The sequence below is a fragment of the Pinus tabuliformis genome, chromosome 9, assembly GCF_031772625.1.
Source record: "Pinus tabuliformis cultivar Carrire ecotype Pingquan chromosome 9, CPIR1, whole genome shotgun sequence".
Lineage (NCBI taxonomy): Eukaryota > Viridiplantae > Streptophyta > Pinopsida > Pinales > Pinaceae > Pinus > Pinus tabuliformis.
This window is the reverse complement of record NC_142307.1, coordinates 1,573,203,061-1,573,225,264: the sequence shown is the minus strand read 5'-3', so window position 1 is coordinate 1,573,225,264 and position 22,204 is coordinate 1,573,203,061. Positions and strand designations below refer to the sequence as shown.

The 22,204-nt window shown below is 35.1% G+C and overlaps 1 protein-coding gene and 1 pseudogene across 1 annotated transcript; both read left to right on the top strand.

The window, feature by feature from the left end:
• The first annotated feature begins 1,686 nt into the window (after positions 1-1,686).
• Positions 1,687-2,902, top strand: LOC149154675 (methanol O-anthraniloyltransferase pseudogene; annotated as a pseudogene).
• A 63-nt stretch (positions 2,903-2,965) lies between these two features.
• On the top strand, positions 2,966-3,463 carry LOC149154674 (benzyl alcohol O-benzoyltransferase-like). Its single transcript, XM_089444197.1, has one exon. The coding sequence runs from the start codon at positions 2,966-2,968 to the stop codon at positions 3,461-3,463; it is 498 nt and encodes a 165-aa protein (XP_089300323.1).
• The last annotated feature ends 18,741 nt before the right edge of the window (positions 3,464-22,204 follow it).

The following is a 22,204-nucleotide window of genomic DNA, read 5'->3' as shown; positions in this document are numbered from 1 at the left end:
CTTCGAACACATGGGAGATAATATCAGCACGACTCCTTGTAATTTTCTCAAAAAACATAGAATTCTTTTTTTTACAAGCTTCAATGTAAAACCGTTCCATCAGAAGCGAAGAAGGCATGTGTTGTTGGCTCTTGTGTTGGAGAGTTTTTCTCGCACAATCCAACTTTTTGTAAATACAATTTTCATGCTGTAATATATTCTATTTTATTCAAAAAAAAACAAGTTCTAAGAGAAATTAAACTTTTTAAAAAAAAATCACTTAAAAAAATTATATACTAAAAAATTTAATCTTCTCAACACTTCATAAATCTCCAAATTAACTTAAATCTATAGTAATTAAAATTTTAAATTTTAAAAAGTCATAAAAATACACTCATCCTCACATCATAAATCACAGTCATAAAGAAAAATAAAGGGCAAAAAAACAACTTACTTTCACCTATATATCAACCAAGTGAATACAAAGATTTTGAAAATTATAATAAAGTATTTGCAAATTGTATAGAATTAATTGCCCTAAGAGATGGACCAATTTTTTTTACGAAATTATTAAAATAAGCTTTTCCTTACATATATCTTAGTCATAAGCATCTTTTCCATTAAGAAGAAAGGATAAAAATAAACTCTTTACTGATCATATTTAAGAAATTTAAAACTTCGAAAGCATAAAAAGGAACTTTTCCGGTTTGGAAAACATGAAAAAACGAACTCTTTCCCATTTATATACTCAATAAAAATTTAGTTAACTTTAGCAATGTTGAAAGAAATGAAATAATCAACTCTTTACTACTAATATACCTAATAGGTGGTAACAAAGGAATTTTTGTAATTAAATTATATTCATTGACAAGTCCTTATAAATAGAATAGGAATTTTTTTTTAGGAAATTGGGAAAAAATAACTATTCCTTACAGATCCGTAGTTATAGAGAAATGATAAAAATCAGACCCCTCTTCCCTATATACCTACCACGTGGTCTCCTTCGGATGTTTGTTGACATATAGATATATGTCAAAGTCAAGTGATCAAATCGCCACTGGTAATTACTATATTTTCTGTAAAATGGGAAGTAATTGAAGTGATACAGTGCCCTCACCATCACATTCATGAGATCATGAAAATTAAAGCAGGACTGCACTGAGATGAATGCATTTAATACAGGGAATGCGTTTCAACAACCAGAGCAGCCAAATATTATCCGTAAGATATTATTCGTAAGTTCGATTCCAGTCAGCGCGTACACATTTAGTTGTATCTTACATCTTGTCTTCAAATCTAATTCACAATATCTTTCTTTTCTTCACATCTAATTCAGTTTGGAGCATTTATTTTGAAGCTTTACAGAAAAAGACCAAATACATCTGTTCCATAAATTATCTATATCTCTTCTATCTACTATTTTTAAAAACTAAAATAATTTTTCATTTTCCAATATCTGTTCTATCTACTATCTTTAAAAGCTAAAATAATTTTTCATCTTCCAATATCCTCTTTCTTGTCCTCATCTTTTTACATCTTCCTTCCGAATACTTCGTTGGATCTTACTTGTTGTCCTGACATCTAATTCACAATAACAGATCGAACATCTATATATCTGGCCTCCTGCGCAGACCATCGAACGACGTTATTCAGCACGCAATAATCCTTTATTGTTGTGCAGGCCATCCCTTTAGTTCCTCAGCTTACATGGCAGCAGCTCTTGTATTGGGATGTACAGTTCAGCCGCCGCCGCTGCCTCCTCCTTCACCATTTCCAAAGAAGTCCGTCGGCCAGTTTACAGTCATTAAGCGCCCACCTCTTCTCGTTTCCCCGAACTGCCCCACACCCACCCAACGTCTTTACCTTACCAATATTGACGATCAATTGGGATTAAGGTTTCATGTCAACATACTTATGTTTTATCCACCACCCTGCAATTCCTCCATGAATGGTAATGGGAGGAATGATCCAGTCCAAGTTATTCGAGAGGCTTTGGGAAAGCTTCTGGTTGATTACTATCCCTTTGCCGGAAGACTGATAAATGCAGATGATAGAGGCAAGCTTATAATGGACTGCACTGGTGAAGGGGTTCTTCTTGTAGAGGCCGACGCAGATATTTCCTTGGAAGACTTGGGAGATCTGTCTCCACCTATTCCTCGTGCTCTTGAGTTTATAAGTAACGTTCCAGGATCGAATACCATCACAGACTCTCCTCTGCTTCTGTTTCAGGTTGGTCATCGTGGTTTTCAATTTATTAATGATAATTCCACCTATTTCGTGGGCTTGCTTGGTTTATTTTTATGTGCATCTTCGTTATACAGTCTAGTGTTGAATCTTCGTTATACAGTCTAGTGTGTTGAGGACTATGTAGGATCCAATACGTTTGGTTTATTCTTAATGTGCATCTTCTTTATATAGAATAATAGAATAGACTAAGGTTTTAACTTTCAATAGAATAGACTAGGGTTAGGGTTTTATTTTTTATTTGAAGAAATATAAATTGTTATTTGAAAAAATATAAACAATTTAATTTATAAGAAACGAATTGATTCTCTCCTTATGTGTAGCATTAACATGTTGTTTCTTTACCAAAACGTTGTATGATAGTAGATAATGTGAAATCACATGCCTAGTCTACTTAGTTGTTGTTATTGATTCAATTACGTCACAAATATCTTGTGGTTTTTGGAAAGCATGAACTGCGTTTCTTTGACAGGTGACGCGGCTACGATGCGGAGGCTTCGTACTTGGCTTGCGTTTTAGCCATTCCGTTGCTGATGGCGTTGGAATCGCTCAATTTCTGAATTCTCTCGGCGAAATAGCGAGAGGGGCAGAAAGCCCCACGGTACCTGCAGTTTGGAATAGAGAAATCCTTCGACCCAGAGACAAGCCTACGGCAAATTATCCGGGAGTGCGTGATTAGTATGATTTTGAAAATAAATATCAAGAAAGAATAGTGCCGGTGACCGCTGCATCAGAGGAAATCATGAACTTGAAATCGTTCTACTTTGGTTCAACAGAAATTGCAGCTTTGAAAAGACAGGTACAAGGGGTCAGGTTTTGTACCCCATTCCAAGTTATATCGGCCTGTTTGTGGCAGTCGAGAACAAAGGCTCTAAAAATCCCGGCGGACCAAGAATTGACATTAATGTTTCCGTTAAACGCCCGTAATCGATTCCGACCGCCTCTTCCAAACAGCTACTACGGCAATGCACTTGCCTCCGCTTACGCTCACACAAGAGCCCGGGATCTGACTGGCCGCCCCCTGTCTTACGCAGTGAAATTGATTAAGGAAGGCGATAGACGAGTGAGGGAAGAATATTTACGATGGATGATTGATTTTCATCGTTTCAGACGTTTCCGAAGTTGCGCAAGCCGTAGCAGAGTCGGATTTCGGGTGGGGAAAAGCAGCGTATGTGTGTCCTGTTTATCCGGCAATGCCACACTTTACATATTTAGCACCGGCTTCCATGAAAGACACTGAAGCGATCGTAGTTCCTATTTGTTTGCCGTCAACTGCCATGGAAATATTTGAAGAAAATTTGAATAAAACAATCAGCAACGGGCCACAGCGCTAGTGGTCTTGCGGTGCCTTCGAAGCTGACTGAAGCAAAATAAGTTTTCAAGGTTTTGATGTATCTGACAGTGGGCGGGGGAATGAGGAGCCGCACTGTATCCGACAATATTGGGAATCTTGTAGTGCAAATCCAGTGCCATATCCTGATGGTTCTATTTTTTTCCGCAGTAAATTTGGTTAGTCCGCATTAATACTTAGTGTACTCTCGATAGATAGAATGCGTTGAAGTTGCCTGTCTACATTGGTACTTAGTATACTTTCGATAGATATAATGTATTGAAGTTGCCTGATTGTCGATATGCCTTTTTCATGACAATCCTAAAATAAAATTGTCTTCCGCTGCATCCCATTTTGGAAAATCCCACTGTTTTTCTCTTTGCTACGAAAATACTTTAGTGTAAAACGAATTTAGTAATGAGTTTTGAACATCCACCTATAATGAAGCATGGTTTATATATATATATATAAAATATGAAGCATGGTTTATATATATATATAAATATTTTTAATAGTAACACAATAATATAATAATTAGTACGGTTGATAAAGGTCGATAGGCTTATGAAATATATATACAATCACATTTTCCAATGTGATTGATATAGGCCATAGGCTTATATCAACCACATTAATAATTATTATCAGTGTTTTTTTAAACACCAACTATTTATGATTATTAATAACTATACAAATATTAACAACCAAATTCTTTATATATATTATTATATGAATATTAGATATCATTTTTTGGGATTCAACTGCTTTAAGTAAGTCATTCAAACGTATGACCATTTCCATGAGAGGTAGTCGCAACTGACTAATTTCTCATATTATTATATGAATATTATATTAATATTATAATAATAATTTAAACTCATAATAATATTAGTAATATTAATTAATTAGATTATTATTATATTATTGAAGAAATAAAATAATATAATTATTATTATATTATTATAATAATAATATAAAATTATAATAATAATAATATCAAATAATAATATTATATTATTTTTATATTATTATAATAATATACAAATATAATTATTAATATGATAATAATATAATTAATATTATTATAATAATAATATAATAGCTATTATAATAATAATAATAATAATAATTACTATTATATTATTTTCTTATTATTATAATAATATATTATTATAATATATTATTATTATTATTATATTATTATAACAATAATATAAAATAATAATAATAATAATAATCACAATTATATTGAATTATTATAATAATAATAATATTAGCTCATAATAATAATCATGATCCAACAATTAGAATTGTGAGAAGTGAATTTTTATGTGTAATTTTTCAAAGACCAACTATTTATGATAATTAATAACTATATAAATAATAACAACGATATTCTTATATATTTATTATTATTATATTAATATTATTATAAGATTATAAACTCATAATAATATTAATAATATTAATTATTCATAATTCATAATTAATAATAATTATTATTATTATTATTATTATTAAGCTTTATTAATTCAACCATGTTTATTTTAGTATTTTTAATATTTATCTTAGGGTTTGTATACATTGGGTTTATAATATTAGTCTCTTTTGTTTACTATTGCCCAAGGGATTAATACTAAAAACCCAAGGGATTATGAACCAAAGGGAATAATATTAAACATAAGGGACTAATATTATAAACCCAAGGAACTAATATTAGACAACCATGGTCGACCATGGTTGAATGTCACATTAGTCCCTTTTGTTTATTTTAGGTTTTATATACCTTGGGTTATACTATTAATCCTTGTCACAATGCGACATTCAACCATGGTTGACCATGGTTGTCTATGATTGAAAATGGTTGACCATGATCGATATTATAAACCTAAGGGAATAATAAACCCAAAGGATTGATATTATAAACCTAAAAGAATAATAAAACTAAGGGATTAATGCTAAAACCCCAAGGGATTATGAACCCAAGAGAATAATATTAAACCCATGGGACTAATATTATGAACCCAACATTGTTAAACCCAAATATAAACACTACAAACACTAAAATAAACATGGTTTATTTTGATGGTGAGACAATCGTTGTCACAATGCGACATTCAAACATGGTTGACCATGGTTTGCTATGATTGACAATGGTTGACCATGATTGATATTAAACCCATGGGACTAATATTTTAAATCCAACATTGGTAAACCAAAATATAAATACTACAAACACTAAAATAAACATAGTTTTTTTTTTTTTTTTTATGGTGAGACAATCCTTGTTACAATGTGACATTCAAACATGGTTGACCATGTTTGGCTATGATTTATATTATAAACCTAAGGGAATAAAAAACCCAAAGGATTGATATAATAAATCCAAATGAATAATAAACCCAAGGGATTAATACTAAAACCCCAAGGGATTATGAACCCAAGAGAATAATATTAAGCCCAATAAACCCAAGGGAATAATATAAACCCAACATTTGTAAACTCAAATATAAATATTACAAACACTAAAATAAACATGGTTTATTTTCATGGTGGGATAATCTTTGTCAAAATGTGACATTAAACCATGGGAATAATATTATAAACCCAACACTGGTAAACCCAAATATAAATACTACAAACACTAAAATAAACATGGTTTATTTTGATGGTGAGAAAATTCTTGTCACAATGCGACATTCAACCATGGTTGACCATGTTTGGCTATGATTGACAATGGTTTACCATGATTGATATTATAAACCTAAGGGAATAATAAACCCAAGGGATTGATATTATAAACCCAAATGAATAATAAACCCAAGGGATTATGGACCCAAGGGAATAATATTAAACCCAAGGGACTAATATTATAAACCCAACATTCATAAACCCAAATATAAATATTACAAAGACTAAAATAAACATGATTTATTTTCATGGTGAGAAAATCCTTGTCACAATGTGACATTCAACCACGGTTGACCATGATTGATATTATAAACCTAAGGGAATAATAAACCCAAGGGATTGATATTAAAACCCAAATGAATAATAAACCCAAGGGATTAATACTAAAACCCCAAGGGACTATGAACCCAAGGGAATAATATTAAACCAAAGGGACTAATATTATAGACCCAACATTCGTAAACCCAAATGTAAATATTACAAAGACCAAAATAAACATGATTTATTTTCATGGTGAGACAATATTTGTCAAAATGGGACATTCAACCATTGGACTAATATGGTAAACCCAAATATAAATATTACAAACACTAAAATAACCATGGTTTATTTTCATGGTGAGAAAATCTTTGTCAAAATGCGACATTCAACCATGGAACTAATATTATAAACCCAACATTGGTAAACCCAAATATAACTACTACAAACACTAAAATAAACATGATTTATTTTGCTGGTGAGACAATCCTTGTCACAATGCGACATTCAACCATGGTTGACCATGATTGATAATATAAACCTAAGGGAATAATAAACCCAAGGGATTAATACTAAAACCCCAAGGGATTGTGAACCCAAGGGACTAATATTATAAACCCAACATTCGTAAACCCAAATATAAATATTACAAAGACCAAAATAAACATGACTTATTTTCATGGTGAGACAATCCTTGTCACAATGTAACATTCAGCCATGGTTGACCATGGTTGGCTATGATTGAGGGATTAATATTGAACCCTAAGATTAATATTATAAACCATATGGTTTTGAACTACTGGAGAAAATGCAAGGTCTGATTTATGAGAAAGATTTAAATAGCCTAGCATATCAACAATGTCATCAACAAAATGTTGGTAATTACTAGCTTGAACGAACTTGAATGGCGCTCAAGGCCGAATGGCGCAACTAGGGTTCCTACAATACCTGATATCCTCCCCTAAGGTGCTCTCTGTCTCGCGAAACTAGAGTCTCTGCTAACACCGCCTTCATGAATCCGCTTTCCGGAGGGGCGGGCATGACCCCCTCTCCCCCCTCTGATCCCTCTCCTAACAAGTCGGCAAGTGCAGGAAGCCAGGCCTGTCTCGATTCTGCTCCACTGGCAGAGAATGACACTGATCCTACAGTAAATAGCGACGATGACTTTGCTGCTAGCCCATCGACCGCCAAAGATAAAGGTTCTGACCAGAACGCCTCGACGTCAAGACCCAAAGCGTCCTCTGTAACATGCATCCCCAAATCTGCTGAAAGAATCAAAATAGATCTCCCCAGTCATCGCATCAATAGCCAGATCCAATATATGAGGGATCATGCCCTCATAGGCAAGTTTCTTGGATTCTGACCTACTAAAAAATCCTTGCAAGGTTGGATTGCCTCCAAGTGGAAGCATAAAGGTCAAGTTACCCTGCAGCTCGGACCTAAAGGCTTCTTCACCACTACCTTCAATTGTCTAGAGGACAAAATGCGTATCTTCGAGGGTGGCCCGTACTTTTTCAACTCTACTGGCCTGTACCTGTGGGAATGGATTGAGAGGTTCAATCTAGATAAGGAAAACTTCTACTAGGCTCCAGTATGGATCTGAATGTACTCTCTTCCCCTGGAATACTGGAACGAGGAAACCCTAAAGGACATAGGTAATAGCCTGGGGGTCTTCATCAAGGTCACTGAGGAAATAAAATGCCGAAGATATACCTCATATGCCGAGATCTATGTTCACACGTATCTAGCCAAAGCTCTAACAGACTTGGTAAGCTTATTTGATGATGATTTTGAATGGGTTCAAACAATAGACTATGAGCATGTTCCCTTTTGCTGTAGGAAGTGCCATGAACATGGCCATATTTTGAGGGATTGCCCTCTGAATCTGCAATCAAAAACCCCTGTCATGGAGGCAAGCAAAGATGCTGAGGGTTTTACAAAAGTTTCAAGTAGAAGAAGGCATGCTAAGAAATCCCCAGTTGATCCTGAAAATCTCAAGAAACCCGTAACTCGGAACAGTTTTGAAATCCTGACTTCCCAAAATAACATGGAGGAAAACCTCTCAATCCCCCCCTAGATCCATCTCCTTCGTCTCCCCCTCCTACACCCAAATCTTCAGATCCCCTCCCGGCCTCCGAACCCATCATCATCCCCGTCTCCACCTCCTCTGCAAATAAAGATAAAGATATAGCCCTACAATCTTCTAACATGGAGATAGATGCAGCTCTAGCTCTACGCATGCAACATCAATCAAAGGAGGAAGAACATAATACACCGATACACATGGAGGAGGAACCAGAAAGTGTAGATCTGGCAGGTCTGGATATTCTCAGGCTAGAGGTAGCGTGTAGACAGAAGGAATTCGGTGCTATACCCCCTCAGGAAATTGAAAGGCTCGAAGAAGTTTTAACTAGAGCACAGCACAACAAATATCTTGGTATTTAGGCAGGCAATCCCTGGGACGGAAAAAAAAATTCTGAAGGAGACGAAGAAACGCGGACGCAAAACGGATCTGCAGAGGACTATCATTATTGGAGAAATGCTGGTGGACTCTGGAAGATTCCCCAAGCTAACCAAGTCTTTCAAAACTCTACCCCATTGTTCCCCATGAAGCTAGTCTCATGGAATGTGTGAGGGCTTAATGGCCCTGCAGAACACAAAATGATTAAAAATATGATCCAGCAAGACAAGCCTTCATTAATTTACCTTCAAGAAATAAAATGCAATAGTACGGTTCTGGAAAAAATACTAAATAAAGCTTGGCGGGGTGCCATTTAGTCTCGGTGGATGCTTTTGGAGCTTTTGGAGGGCTTGCAATCATATGGAATCCTCAAGTGCTCTACCTTCATGACTTCCATGCCTCTCACTTCTTCATACAGACTACCTTCCACCTAATCGGGACCAATATCCATGGACATCTATCTAATGTGTATTTTCCACAAGAATTACAAAAAAAATTGGATCTGCTTGATACCATTTCAGAGCTCAACTCTGGCAGGTGCTTCCCCCTTTGGATCTGTGGTGGGGATTTCAATATCATTACCACTTTGGAGGAAAAGTCTGGTGGATGATCGAGGTTGGATGAAGATAGTAATGGCTTCAAAGACTTCATTTATAGAAACCAGTTAATGGACCTACAGACTTCCAATGGCGCATATACATGGACCAATAAAAGAAGGGGTTCACATCAGATAGCCTCTAGACTGGATTGATTTCTCATGTCAGACAATGCTATTCATATGGGGGGGGACTTTCATGCCTGAAATGGGTTCTGATCACTGGCCCATAATGTTACAATGGTTGTGTCCGGGTGTTAGGAGTAATAGACTCTTTCGCTTCGAATCATTTTGGTTTTCACATCCCAACTTCATAGATGTTGTGATCGATGCATGTAAATCTTTCAATCCTCCAGCAGGAGCCAAGATGTTCTAGTTCTAGAAAAAGTTAAAACATCTCAAACAAGCGCTCAAATCCTGGAATCGCTCACAGTTTGGAAATATTTTCGATCATCAGAAAATGCTGGAGAAGCAAATGAACACATTGCAACAACGCATCATCTCTGAAGGAAGAACTGAAGACTATGCGCAACAGGAGAAGTCACTCCTAACCAAGATTGAAACACGTCGGAAACAAGAAGAGACACTGTGGCGTCAAAAATCCAGGGTTAGATGGCTCAAGGATGGAGAGAAAAATACTAAATTATTTCACAGGACCACAGTTCAAAGGAGAATGCGCAATTACATTGCCTTCATCAACAATAGGTAAGGAGAGCGTCTAGAAGCACATGAAGAAATGGAACAAGAATTCAAAGAGTACTTTCAGGACATTCTTAGAGAGCCTCCAGGTTGCAGAACTCATGCAATACGTTCTATCATGCAACATATTCCAAAGATCATCACGGAGGACCACAACAATATGTTACTCTAGCCAATCTCTATGCAGGAAGTGGAGGATGCGTTGGCCAATTGAAGGATGGAAAAGCGCTAGGACCTGATGGCTTTACAGCCAATTTTTTCCATGCCTTCTGGGAGCACATCAAAACAGAGGTTTGGGAACTTGTGGAAGAAGCAAGATCGATGCACTGGATCCTCCCCTCCCTCAATACGACCTTCATAGCGCTAGTGCCTAAGGTGGAAGAATCTAGCACTCCGGACAAATACAGGCCCATCGCTCTATGTAATGTAATCTACAAACTCATTTCAAAAGTCTTGGAAAATAGGCTCAAACCTCTTCTCCCTCTCCTCATCTCTCCAGAGCAGACATGCTATGTAGAAGGGTGCCAGATTCTAGATGGTATCATTCTTTCACATGAAGTGATTCATTCTCTCAAGGTTCTTAAAAAGCCAGGTATGATTCTCAAGCTAGATCTTTCTAAAGCTTTTGATAAACTCAGTTGGACCTATATTAATCAAATGCTTTTAGCTTTTGGCTTCAACGCTACATGGACACGTTGGCTCATGAATCTTATTACCTCCCCCTGTTACTCCATCCTTTTGAATGGCTCTCCTTCCTCGCCTTTTCAACCTTCCTGGGGTATTCGTCAAGGTGACCCTCTCTCTCCATTCCTTTTTTTACTCATGGCCGAAGGTCTCAGTCGTCTCCTTCATTCTGCTATCTCTTCTCACTCGTTAAAGGGCATTGCTCTTCATGGTCAATCTCCCATCTCTCACCAACAGTTTGTTGATGACACTATGCTTTTTGGCCATCCGTCAGTTCAAGAGGCCTCTGCCCTCCTAGCCCTGCTTAATCTCTTCTCAGAAGCTTCAGGCACCTCCATCAACACCTCCAAATCCCAGCTCTTCTTCTTCCACACCCCCATTCTCACTCAGAAGAATATAGCCAGGATCTTGGTTTATCCTATAGCTCTGCTTCCCTCGAAATACCTTGGAGCTCCCGTGATAGACTCAACCATCAAACATGCCTCCTGGAGAATCCTCCTTGACAATCTAGAAACCAGGCTCTCCTCCTGGACCTTCCGCTCTCTCAATATTGCCAGCAGGCTCATTCTTATCAAATCCATTCTCCAAGCCATGCCTCTGTATTTATTCTCCATATTGGCAGCTCCCAAATGGGTTCTTAAGAAAATTCACAATCTTCAGAGAAATTTCTTATTGGGCTCCTCAAGTCTCAATAGAAAATGGGCACTCGTCAAATGGACTGAAGTTTGTCTTCCGAAGTCAGCTGGCAAGCTTGGTCTAAGGGATCCCCTTCACAGTAATAACACTATGGGTGCCTGAATATGGTGGAAATGGGTCTCCAATCCGCACTCTCCTTGGGCTCATATCTGGCAAGCCAAATACAATCTAGGAAGTCCCCTGGAGGAGCTCATCCGTATAAGCATCACCACCCCTGGATCGTTAATTTGGAATGCAGCTAGAAAGCACAGTGCCTTCATTCAAGCGCATAGTTTTTGGGAAATACATTCAGGCACCACAGCAAGATTTTGGGAAGACTCCTCGCAGTAGCTTCCCAAACTAGCTGCTCTCTTCCACAAACCCAAATGGTAGGCTACCATGCAACACAGTGATCAAACCCATGTTTATCAATTTTGGCAGCAGCAATCCCCTCATGGATTTTAACTATGGAGATTAGCAGATACCTGGCAAGCCAACTAGCAAGAGGAAACCTTTGAAGAGATTGATCAAGAGCTCAAACTAAGGAAAATTAAGGTCTTGGATCAGAGGGACAAAATTCGATGGGGATACACTCCAAAAGAGACATTCACCACCAAGGAAGCATACCAACTTCTCTTAATTGAGGCAACTACTTGGATCCAATCAGGCACATCAATTGGAAAGATCGCTTCTAGCTGGCGACTCCTAAGTAGACTGGAGCAAATTAAATAATGGCTCAAGTCTCCTCACACCGTTACTTTCCAGCACATCCAGCGATCAGCCAACAAGGTAGCGGATAGATTGGCAAATCAAGGGTCTGATTAGCAACTCCTTTTCTTCTCTGGTCCACTGAGCAGTTCTAATGATGAGCAACTTAAACAAGACTGTACTCTTCTAGTGCAACAAGATCTATCTCTTCCAGATGCGGGTGAACAGTACAGTTAGCAGTACGAATACGGTGGGATGGGCCGGCACATGGAGCACATTCAACGCCATCTGGCCTCACTCGCTGCCAGACTTCAATCTCCCGGCAAGCTTATTTATTGCTGCATTAATGCAGAGCGACATTCTATACTAGCATCTTCACTCTTATTTCATGGCACTCCTCCAATTCTAGTCTATTCCTCCTCTGCGATGTCTGGTCTCCTCATAGCTGCAGTGCTCTGCTCTTGGGTTAATCCAAGGACCCATTGCACTTAGGAACGCGGGGTAGATTCTCAGCTGGAACTCCTAGTTTTCCAAAGTCCTACCAGCATTTTCATTTGTCGTTTGTCCTCCTGCAGTTTTAGGTCTCCTTCGAGTGTGATTACTCTCCCCCTTCCAGTCTCTCCTAGTCCACAAAGATTTGCTGCTTGCACTATTCCTTTTGTTCTGATCAGCATGCCTATTCTGCGCCAAAGAATGGGCTGCAGAAGGGGAGGCTCCCGTGGTCGACCCATTCGCCAGGCATCTTCCTCTTCCTCGGATACTTCTTCTTGCTCATCAGGTTTCGGCACAGAAAGCCATCCAGCCACCAGGCGAGGTCGTGGTCGAGGTCGGGGGAACCAGGCCTTACTGTCGAACTCCCTCCATTCTCACGCTCATACAACCCGCTTTCAAATCCCCTGCACTCTTAGCAATCACTCTTTCATTACTTCGGTTACTATTCAGCTGAGCGAAGGCGTAGTTGGCTTGGTGTCGGCAACTCCAAATGTGACTACGGAGCCGAGGGTGGAAGAGTTGCCAGGTACCTCTCAGTATCATAGCCAGTAGAACAAAGTCCCAAGTGGTTATGCCTCCTAGGATAAGCCAACTTTGGCGCGTCCAAGTGTTCCGATTGAAGGTGGTTCGTCAAGAGAAGAGGGCCATCCCTCAGACAATGATGATTCCTCCAGTTTTGGATGTTGGATTGTGGAAGAAGTGCCTTCCACCGCTCAAGATGCATAATCAAGTTGTTGTTCTCTATTGTAGTTTCCGTGTCTGTTCAAGGCTAAAGGTTTAGTTTTTTTTTTACTAAGTTTTCAATTTAGGTCATATGTATCAGCTCAGTCAAGCAGTTTCGGTACTCCAGTTAGTCTACTTTTTTGGACAATGTGGTTCCTGTCTCTATGTACCAGTCATGGTCCGGGTTCTAGTCGGTCTTCTGCTAGTTTTCTTGGGTCAATTTTCAGAATTGTAATGTGAGTAAGCTACCTTCCAGGGCTAGACCTCTTGAGGCCGCTGCCTCTTTGTAAAAATATTTTGTATCAATATAGGAGTAGTCTTATTCAGAAAAAAATAAATAAATAAAGAAATAAATAAATATTATAAACCATATGATTAATATTAAATCATAGGAATATAAACCCTATGAATAATATTAGAAACCCTAGGAACAATATTATAAACCCAATGGATTACTAAGCCCATTGGATTAATATTAAAAACCCAAGGGATTAAAAACCGAATGGAATAACATTAGACCATGGGATTATATTAAACCCTAAGAATATAAACTGTAATTTAATATTATGAACCTTAGGATTAAGATTATAAACCCAAGATATTATTACTATAAATCCAAGGAATTAATATACATAAAGGATTAATATTATAAACTAAATGGATTATAAAGTGGGGAATAATTTTAAACCCATGGGATTAATATTATAAATTTAAGGGATTAATAAACTCAAAATATTAATATTAAAAATCCAAGTGATCGATGAACCCAAGGGATTGATATCAAACCCTACAATTAATATTGTAAGCCCTAGTATCACAAATTATAAGGCCAATATTAAAATTTAGTATTATAAACTAAATATTATAAAGTCCTAATATTATAAACCCTGTATTAAACCCAAGTTTTGTAATGGTTGATAATGGTTGATGATGGTTGACGATGGCTGACAATGGTTGCTTTTGATATTGAGACAATTTCTGTCACCCTAAAATGAACATGGTTGACCATGATTTTATCCTAGTTGAGTGTGGTTTAATATTGAAAACCCAAGGGTTTAAAAACCGAGGGGAATAACATTAAACCCTAGAATGAATATTAAACCATAGGAATATAAACCCTAAAATTAATAAACCCAAGGGATTAATATTGTAAACACTCGGCTTAAAATTAAACCTAGGAACATAAACCATATGATTAATATTATAAACCTAGTGGATTATAAACTCAAGATCTATATTAATCCCTAGGATTAATATTATAAACCCTATCAATAATATTATACCTTAGGAATATGAACCCTTAAATCAATAAACCCAAGGGATTGATATTATAAACTAAAGGTACTAATGAAAATGATGGATTAATATTATAAACCTTATATTAAACACAAGTTTTGTAATGGTTGATAATGGTTGACGATGGCTGACGATGGTTGCTTTTGATATTGAGACAATTTCTGTCACCCTAAAACGAACATGGTTGACCATGGTTTATCATGGTTGACAATGGTTTATCATGGTTGACCATGATTTATCCTAGTTGAGTGTGGTTTAATATTAAAAACCCAAGGGATTAAAAACCGAGGGGAATAACATTAAACCCTAGAATGAATATTAAACCATAGTAATATAAACCCTAAAATTAATAAACCAAAGGGATTAATATTGTAAACACTCGGCTTAAAATCAAACCTAGGAACATAAACCCTATTATTAATATCATGAACCCAAGAAATTTATATTATAAACCTAGTGGATTATAAACTCAAGGGATCTCTATTAATCCCTAGGACTAATATCATAAACCCTATCAATAATATCATACCTTAGGAATATGAACCCTTAAATTAATAAACCCAAGGGATTGATATTATAAACCAAAGGTACTAATGAAAACAATGGATTAATACTAAAAAAATAAAAAAACCCAAAGGATTAATATTGTAAACCCAAGGTATATAATCCCTAAGATAAATATCATAAAACCTAAAGCAAGCATGGTTGATCATGTTGACCATGATTGATTTTCATATTGAGACAATATTTTTCAGAATGTGGCATTGGACCATGGTTGACCATGATTTTCATATAAAGAGAATCCTTGTCACAATGTGACGTTGGAGCATGGTGAACATGCTTGATTTTCATATTGACAATCTGTGTCACAATGCGATGTTGGACCATGGTTAACCATAGTTGGTCATGGATGACCATGGTTGTGACAATGTCATGTTGTACTATGAGACAATCTTTGTCATACTGTAAGCATGACTATTGATGATCTTTGACCATGATTTACCATGGTTGATTTTGATATTGAGGAAATCTTTATCACAATGTGACATTAGAGCATGGTTTATAATGGTTGATGATCGTTGACGATGGTTGATTTTGATATTGAGACAATTTTTGTCACAATGTAATGTTTAACCATGGTTGACCCTGCTTGATTTTCATATTTACCATGTTTTACCATGATTGATTTTCATTTTGAGACAATCTTTGTCACAATGTGACATTTGACCATGGTTGAACATGATTGGCTATGATTGAATATGGTTGGCAATGATTGATTTTCATATTGAGACAATCATTGTTATAATGTGACATTGGACCATGGTTCACCGTGAGTGACATTGGTTGTTATAATATGATTGAACATGGTTGATTTTGATATCGAGACAACCTTTGTCACAATGTGACATTGGGCCATGGTTGACCATGATTGACCATGATTATAAACCCAATGGATTTATATTAAATCCTAGGATTAATATTATAAACCCTATGAATAATATTATACCCTAGGAATATGGACCCTTAGATTAATAAACCCAAGGGATTAATATTATAAACCCTAGTGACTAATAAACACAAGGAATTAATACTAAAAACTCACATGATTATAGACCCAAGGAAATAATATCAAATCTAAGGGTATAATATTATATACCCTAGGTATATAAACCCTAAGATAAATATTATAAACCACAAAATAAACATGGTCGACCATTATTGACTATGGTTGATTTTCATATTGACACAATCTTTGTCACAATGCGATGTTCAACCATGGTTAGCCATGATTTATTTCATATTGAGACAATATTTGTCAGAATGCAATGTTACACCATGGTTGACCATGGTTGATTTTCATATTGAGACAATATTTGTCACAACTGACGTTGGACCATGGTTGACCATGGTTGACCATGGATGGCCATTGTTGTTGGACCAAGAGACAATCTTCATTACAACGTGACCATGATTATTGGCTATGGTTGACCATGATGGATCAGAGTTGATTTTTATATTGATAAAATATTTTTCATAATGAGACGTTGGACCATGGTTGACCATGATTGACCATAGTTGACTATGGTCGACAATGGTTGACCATGGATTATTTTCATATTGTGACAATCTTTGTCACAATGTGACGCTGGACCATAGTTGAACATGATTGATTTTCATATTGAGACAATCTTTGTCACAATGTGATGTTTGAATGAATATTATAAACCCTAAAATAAACATGGTTGGCCATCATTGACCATGGTTGATTTTCATATTGACACAATCTTTGTCATAAAGTGATGTTTGACCATGATTTGTTTTCATATTGAGACAATATTTGTCATAATGCAACATGGGTTAATTTTGATATTGAGACAATCGTTATCACAATGCAACATTAGACCATGATTGACAATAATATTTTATGTTAAAATTAATATTTATAAATATTAATAATACTAAAAGTAATATTAATATTCACATTCATATTAATAATATTATAATTAATATTATTATTAAAATTAAAATTAATATTTAAATAATATTAAAACTTTATATTAAAATTTTATACATATTTAATGTTATTAATGTTAATGATATTCATAATAACAATATTAATTAGTATTAATATTAATATTATTAATAAATTAAAACAACACAAAATTAAAATAATTTAAAATTACCACATTAAATAAATTAAAATAACTTAAATTTATATTATATATTATAATCTGTAATGAATTTTGATATTGATATTGATATTAATATTAATATTTGTAAATAATATTAAAACTAAATATTAAAATTTTATTTATATTTAATGTTGTTAATGTGAATTATATTAATACTAAAATGTAGCATTAATAATAATAATAATAATAATATTGTAAATTAAAACTTATTAATAGTATTTTTAATAAGTATTATAGAAATATTTTCGGAAAAATCACATCAGAAAAAATTTATCGACGCGTTTCGAACCAACGAGTGTGGTTCATCACCACGACAAGTTTTAATACCAAATATTTTTAATATTATTCATAAGTATTAATATTAATATTAGTTATAATATTAATGTCATTAATAATATTAATATTATTAATTAAATGTCATTAATATCAATAAATAACATTAAAATAATATTTATAAATATTAACATCATTAAAAGTAATATTCATATACATATTAATTAATATTAATAATAATAAATATTCAAATTAATATTAACTATTCATATTAAAATTAAATTAATATCAAATATTATCAATATTATCATTAATACTAAAAGTTGTTAATATTATTTATAGTTGTAATGTTAATATTATTAATATTAATAATTAAAACTAAAATCATAATTTAATTAAAATTCCTATTAATAATTAACATTTTTATTAATGTGATTTAAATGTTATTAATTTGATATATTTAAATTAATTATGTTATATTTATTTAATGATGATGATGATGATGATGGTTAACGTCCGCTGAGACCAAACATTGGTCTATCAGACCTAAAGAAACAAATTATTTATTTTGATTTAAGATTTTATTCCTATGCTCAAAAAGCTTGGAGAGAAGCCTCCCGAGCTCACTATAATTTTGACATTGTAAAAGGCTAGGAAGGTCAGTATTGTAACAAAGATTGTGAAACTGAGATCTAATGTGGTTGTACGGGGCACTCTAAGAGGAAGTGGTTTTCATCCTCGATGTTCCTATTCTCACATATATGGCAGATCCTTTCCATCCATGGTGTTTTAGGAACTACCCAACGACCTATTTCACTATGGAGCTCATGAGAATTTGTTCTAATCTTTGCTATATTAATTTTCTTCTTTGAGCTAGTCAAAATAGAGAGATACTTTTGATCTTCTAGGGTGGGGTTGATGACCTTCTTATAATAAATTAATTTTCTTTTAGCCGCTAAATCTTTCTCACACCACATTTTTTCTTTGAACTTAGAAGTAACAATATCTTTAATGTTATTAATATTTTGCAATGCATCATTCTCATTGATCTCCCAATAGCTTAACCAGTTCCTTGTGTTTTTATGCCACCCCCGATTGAGCCTTAGGTGGTTTTGGCTGGAATTTAAAGCTAGCTTAGGAAGTCTATGATTGTCTATGTTATTGAGTTTGTGCTTGTACAACAGAAACCTAATCATAGCTAGGCTCTCAATAGGGGAAAGACCTGCTTCTATAAGGAGAATAGGATAGGGTGTATTACTTTTAATTTTTAGGTTATAAGTTATAAACGCTTTTGGATTTGCTCAATCTTTCTCCATGATTCTTTGGAGACGCTGCAACCCCAAACCTCACAGCCATATAAGATAATAGGAGTGACTAAAGTTTCAAAGAGGAACTTCTTTTTATCCCACATTACGAGGTTTTCTGTTTTACAATTATTTTCAAGACCAAAATAAGCTTTCCACCCCCCATTAATCCTTTTCTCAATGCTATGGTTCTAGTGGAGCTTGTGATGAATATCAATTCCTAGGTACTTGTAAGAATACACTTCCTCCAAGTTATTATTGTCATACATAAAATTAGCGTAAGTGTCCTTCTTGGATTTGATAATCATAACTTTTGCTTGTCAATGTTAATAGTCATACCCATGGTAGAGAAGAAATCCTTAAGAAGCCTGAGTTGCTTATCAAGATCAGATAGGCACCTTGTGAAAAGAACAATATCGTCAGCATAAAGAAGAAGGATGATGACTATCCCAACTAAGATCGTGCCATCACATCCTGCTTCCTCTAAATAGCCTTCGATCTTATTAATGTAAATGCCAAATAGTGTGAGGGAGAGTGGGCAACCTTGTTTAACTCCGATGTTACACTTAATAACTTTCGTCCACCCCTCATTGCTCTTTAGCTTGGCAATTACATTCTCATATAACCTTATAGCAGTAACTCTCAACTCGAGAGCAACCTTTAGCTCTTCTAATCTATTCCAAAGGTTGTATCTAGGAACTATATCGAAAGCCTTTCTAAAATCCACAAAGCAATAAAATAAATTGGATTTATCATTACGACACTCCTCTGCAATGATCCTAAGCGTAACGAGGTGGTATGTTGTTGAGTGATGCCTTCTGAACCTGCTTGGCCTTTAGCCCGCTTACCTTCACTTTCAAGCCATATGCTTAACTTCTTTTCCAAAATACTACCATATAACTTGGCTAAGAGAGGGCTGATCATAATTGTCCGATAATTAGAGGGGTTATTTGTATCCCCACTTTTAAAAATAGGGATAATGAGGCTCTCAGTCCAAGGTTTAGGGAACCCTTGCTTGATTGCTTGATTGAAAAGCTTGTGGATGTGGGGAATGAGGACAGGACCTACAATTTTTAATATTTCCGCCTGGTAACCTTCAATGTCCTTAGCTTTCCCATTGGCGAGGTGATTAACCCCAAACTTAATGTCTTCTAAAGAGAAAACTTCTTTCATTGTGAACAGGGTCTCCAAATTATCCATGACATTTGGAGATTCATAAAGCTTTTTAAGATAGGAATTCCAATCGTGAAGAGCAATTTAATTATTATCTTTAGTCTTCCTAGTCAGAATCTGCCTCCAAAATTTCTTAGGAGCTACCTTAGAGAGGTGTAAGAGATTCTCCTGTCTTTGACGGATATACTGCTTCTTTTTCCTTTTATTTAGGGCATTGTATATTTTTATCTTGTCCATTTAAGAGATTCATCAATAGCTTCCTTAATTGCTCTCCTCTCACTTTTACAATCTTTGCAATACCATAGATTGTTTTGCTATTTCTTTTATTATTTGAAACTTCAATTGAGAACTTGTTAATAGAATATTAGAGGGTTGTAGTAAAATTATGATAGAGGTCTTCTATGTTGTCTATACTAGATAAAGGAAGAAAATTAGTTTTTAATTCATTTAGAAAGAGATAGTTTTTATTTCTATCAGATATTAAGTTCTTTTGGCTGTAAGTATTATTTTCTGTGGGAACTCTATGCATGACAAAATTGAGAGTTATAGGTAAAGGCCTATGATCAGAGTTAGGTTCATGGTCATTTAAGATGTCAAAATTTATTATTTCATTGTATAATGGGAGATCAGAAATAACGTAGTCTACCACATTGCTACCAAGTCCATGGATGTAGGTCATCTTACTAGAATTGGGCCACTTCTTTAGACCGTTGCAAATTATGAGATCCTAAGCACTACAGAACTTGACTAGCTCTGGCCCAAACAAATTTTCCCTGAGGTCTTCAAAGCTCCTTTTGTACCTACTAGCCAGAGTAGGGTCTCTGTCTAACCAAAGAGGATTAGGGTTAGAATGATTGCTTAGAATAATAGCTTGGTTGTTTGAAGTTCGAGCATTAAAGTCACCTATTAAAAGGATATTACCATCATTCCTTAGGCTAGAAATGTCATTCTCTAAACCATTGTAAGGGTTAGTTTTATCTAGATTCTTCTTCTTATAGAAGTTAGAATTGATGGCGGGAAAATAACATATTGCTATGTAGGACTTTTTATTGTTAATGTCACTGATCTCTATCCAACTATATTGGTTGTGAGGGTCGTTTTTATAAATCCTAGCATGGGGGGAGATGTTCTTCTTAATGTAACAAGCTATTTCCCAATGACTCTACGAGAGGATCGCTGTTCCAGGTAGACCATAGCGTAAAGCCATCTATGTTAGGGACCTTAGATTCTTCATGCTCCCAAGTTTCAACAAGCAAAATAATATCAAGATCATTTGAAATCCAACTTAGCTTGGGGCCTTTGTTCCATGGAAGCCCTGATAGTTCCAAGAAAGGATTCAGAGCATGTTTAATTGGTATTGATTACTATCTTTTTGGTTTCTATCTCAAATAAAGGCTTTTCTATTTCTGATTATTGCCCATTTTCCTTCCTTTCTAGCTTCTTTTACCTTTTGAACCTCCTTTCTTAATTCTGCTTGATCTTTTGGAATGAGATCTTCATTTATGAATATTCCCATTCCTTTTAAACTTGAGGTTTTACTAAGTATGTCGTACTTATGATCAGTGGAGCTCACCTTTATGCAGATTAGTCTTCCTTTATTCTTAGTTAATTTCCCCAACCTTGTTGCTTCTGTGAGACACACTGTTTCAATTTGTAATCTATTATGTAATTCTATCTGGGCTAAGGCTAAAGTATCCTCATCTACTTCCTCTTTTAAACCGTTGATTATAAGGTTCAAGGCCCTTTTGTTAAGTTCGTGGTCTAATTCTATTAATTTTTTCATTTCATCTTTAATTGTTTGATATCTAACTTATCTACCACATTATTTAGGGTGAGGTGGCTATTAACTTTTTCTTCTAGTTCTTTAGTCATGTCTTTCATTTTAAGACTCTCTAAAGTAATTTAATATTATATTAATATTATTAA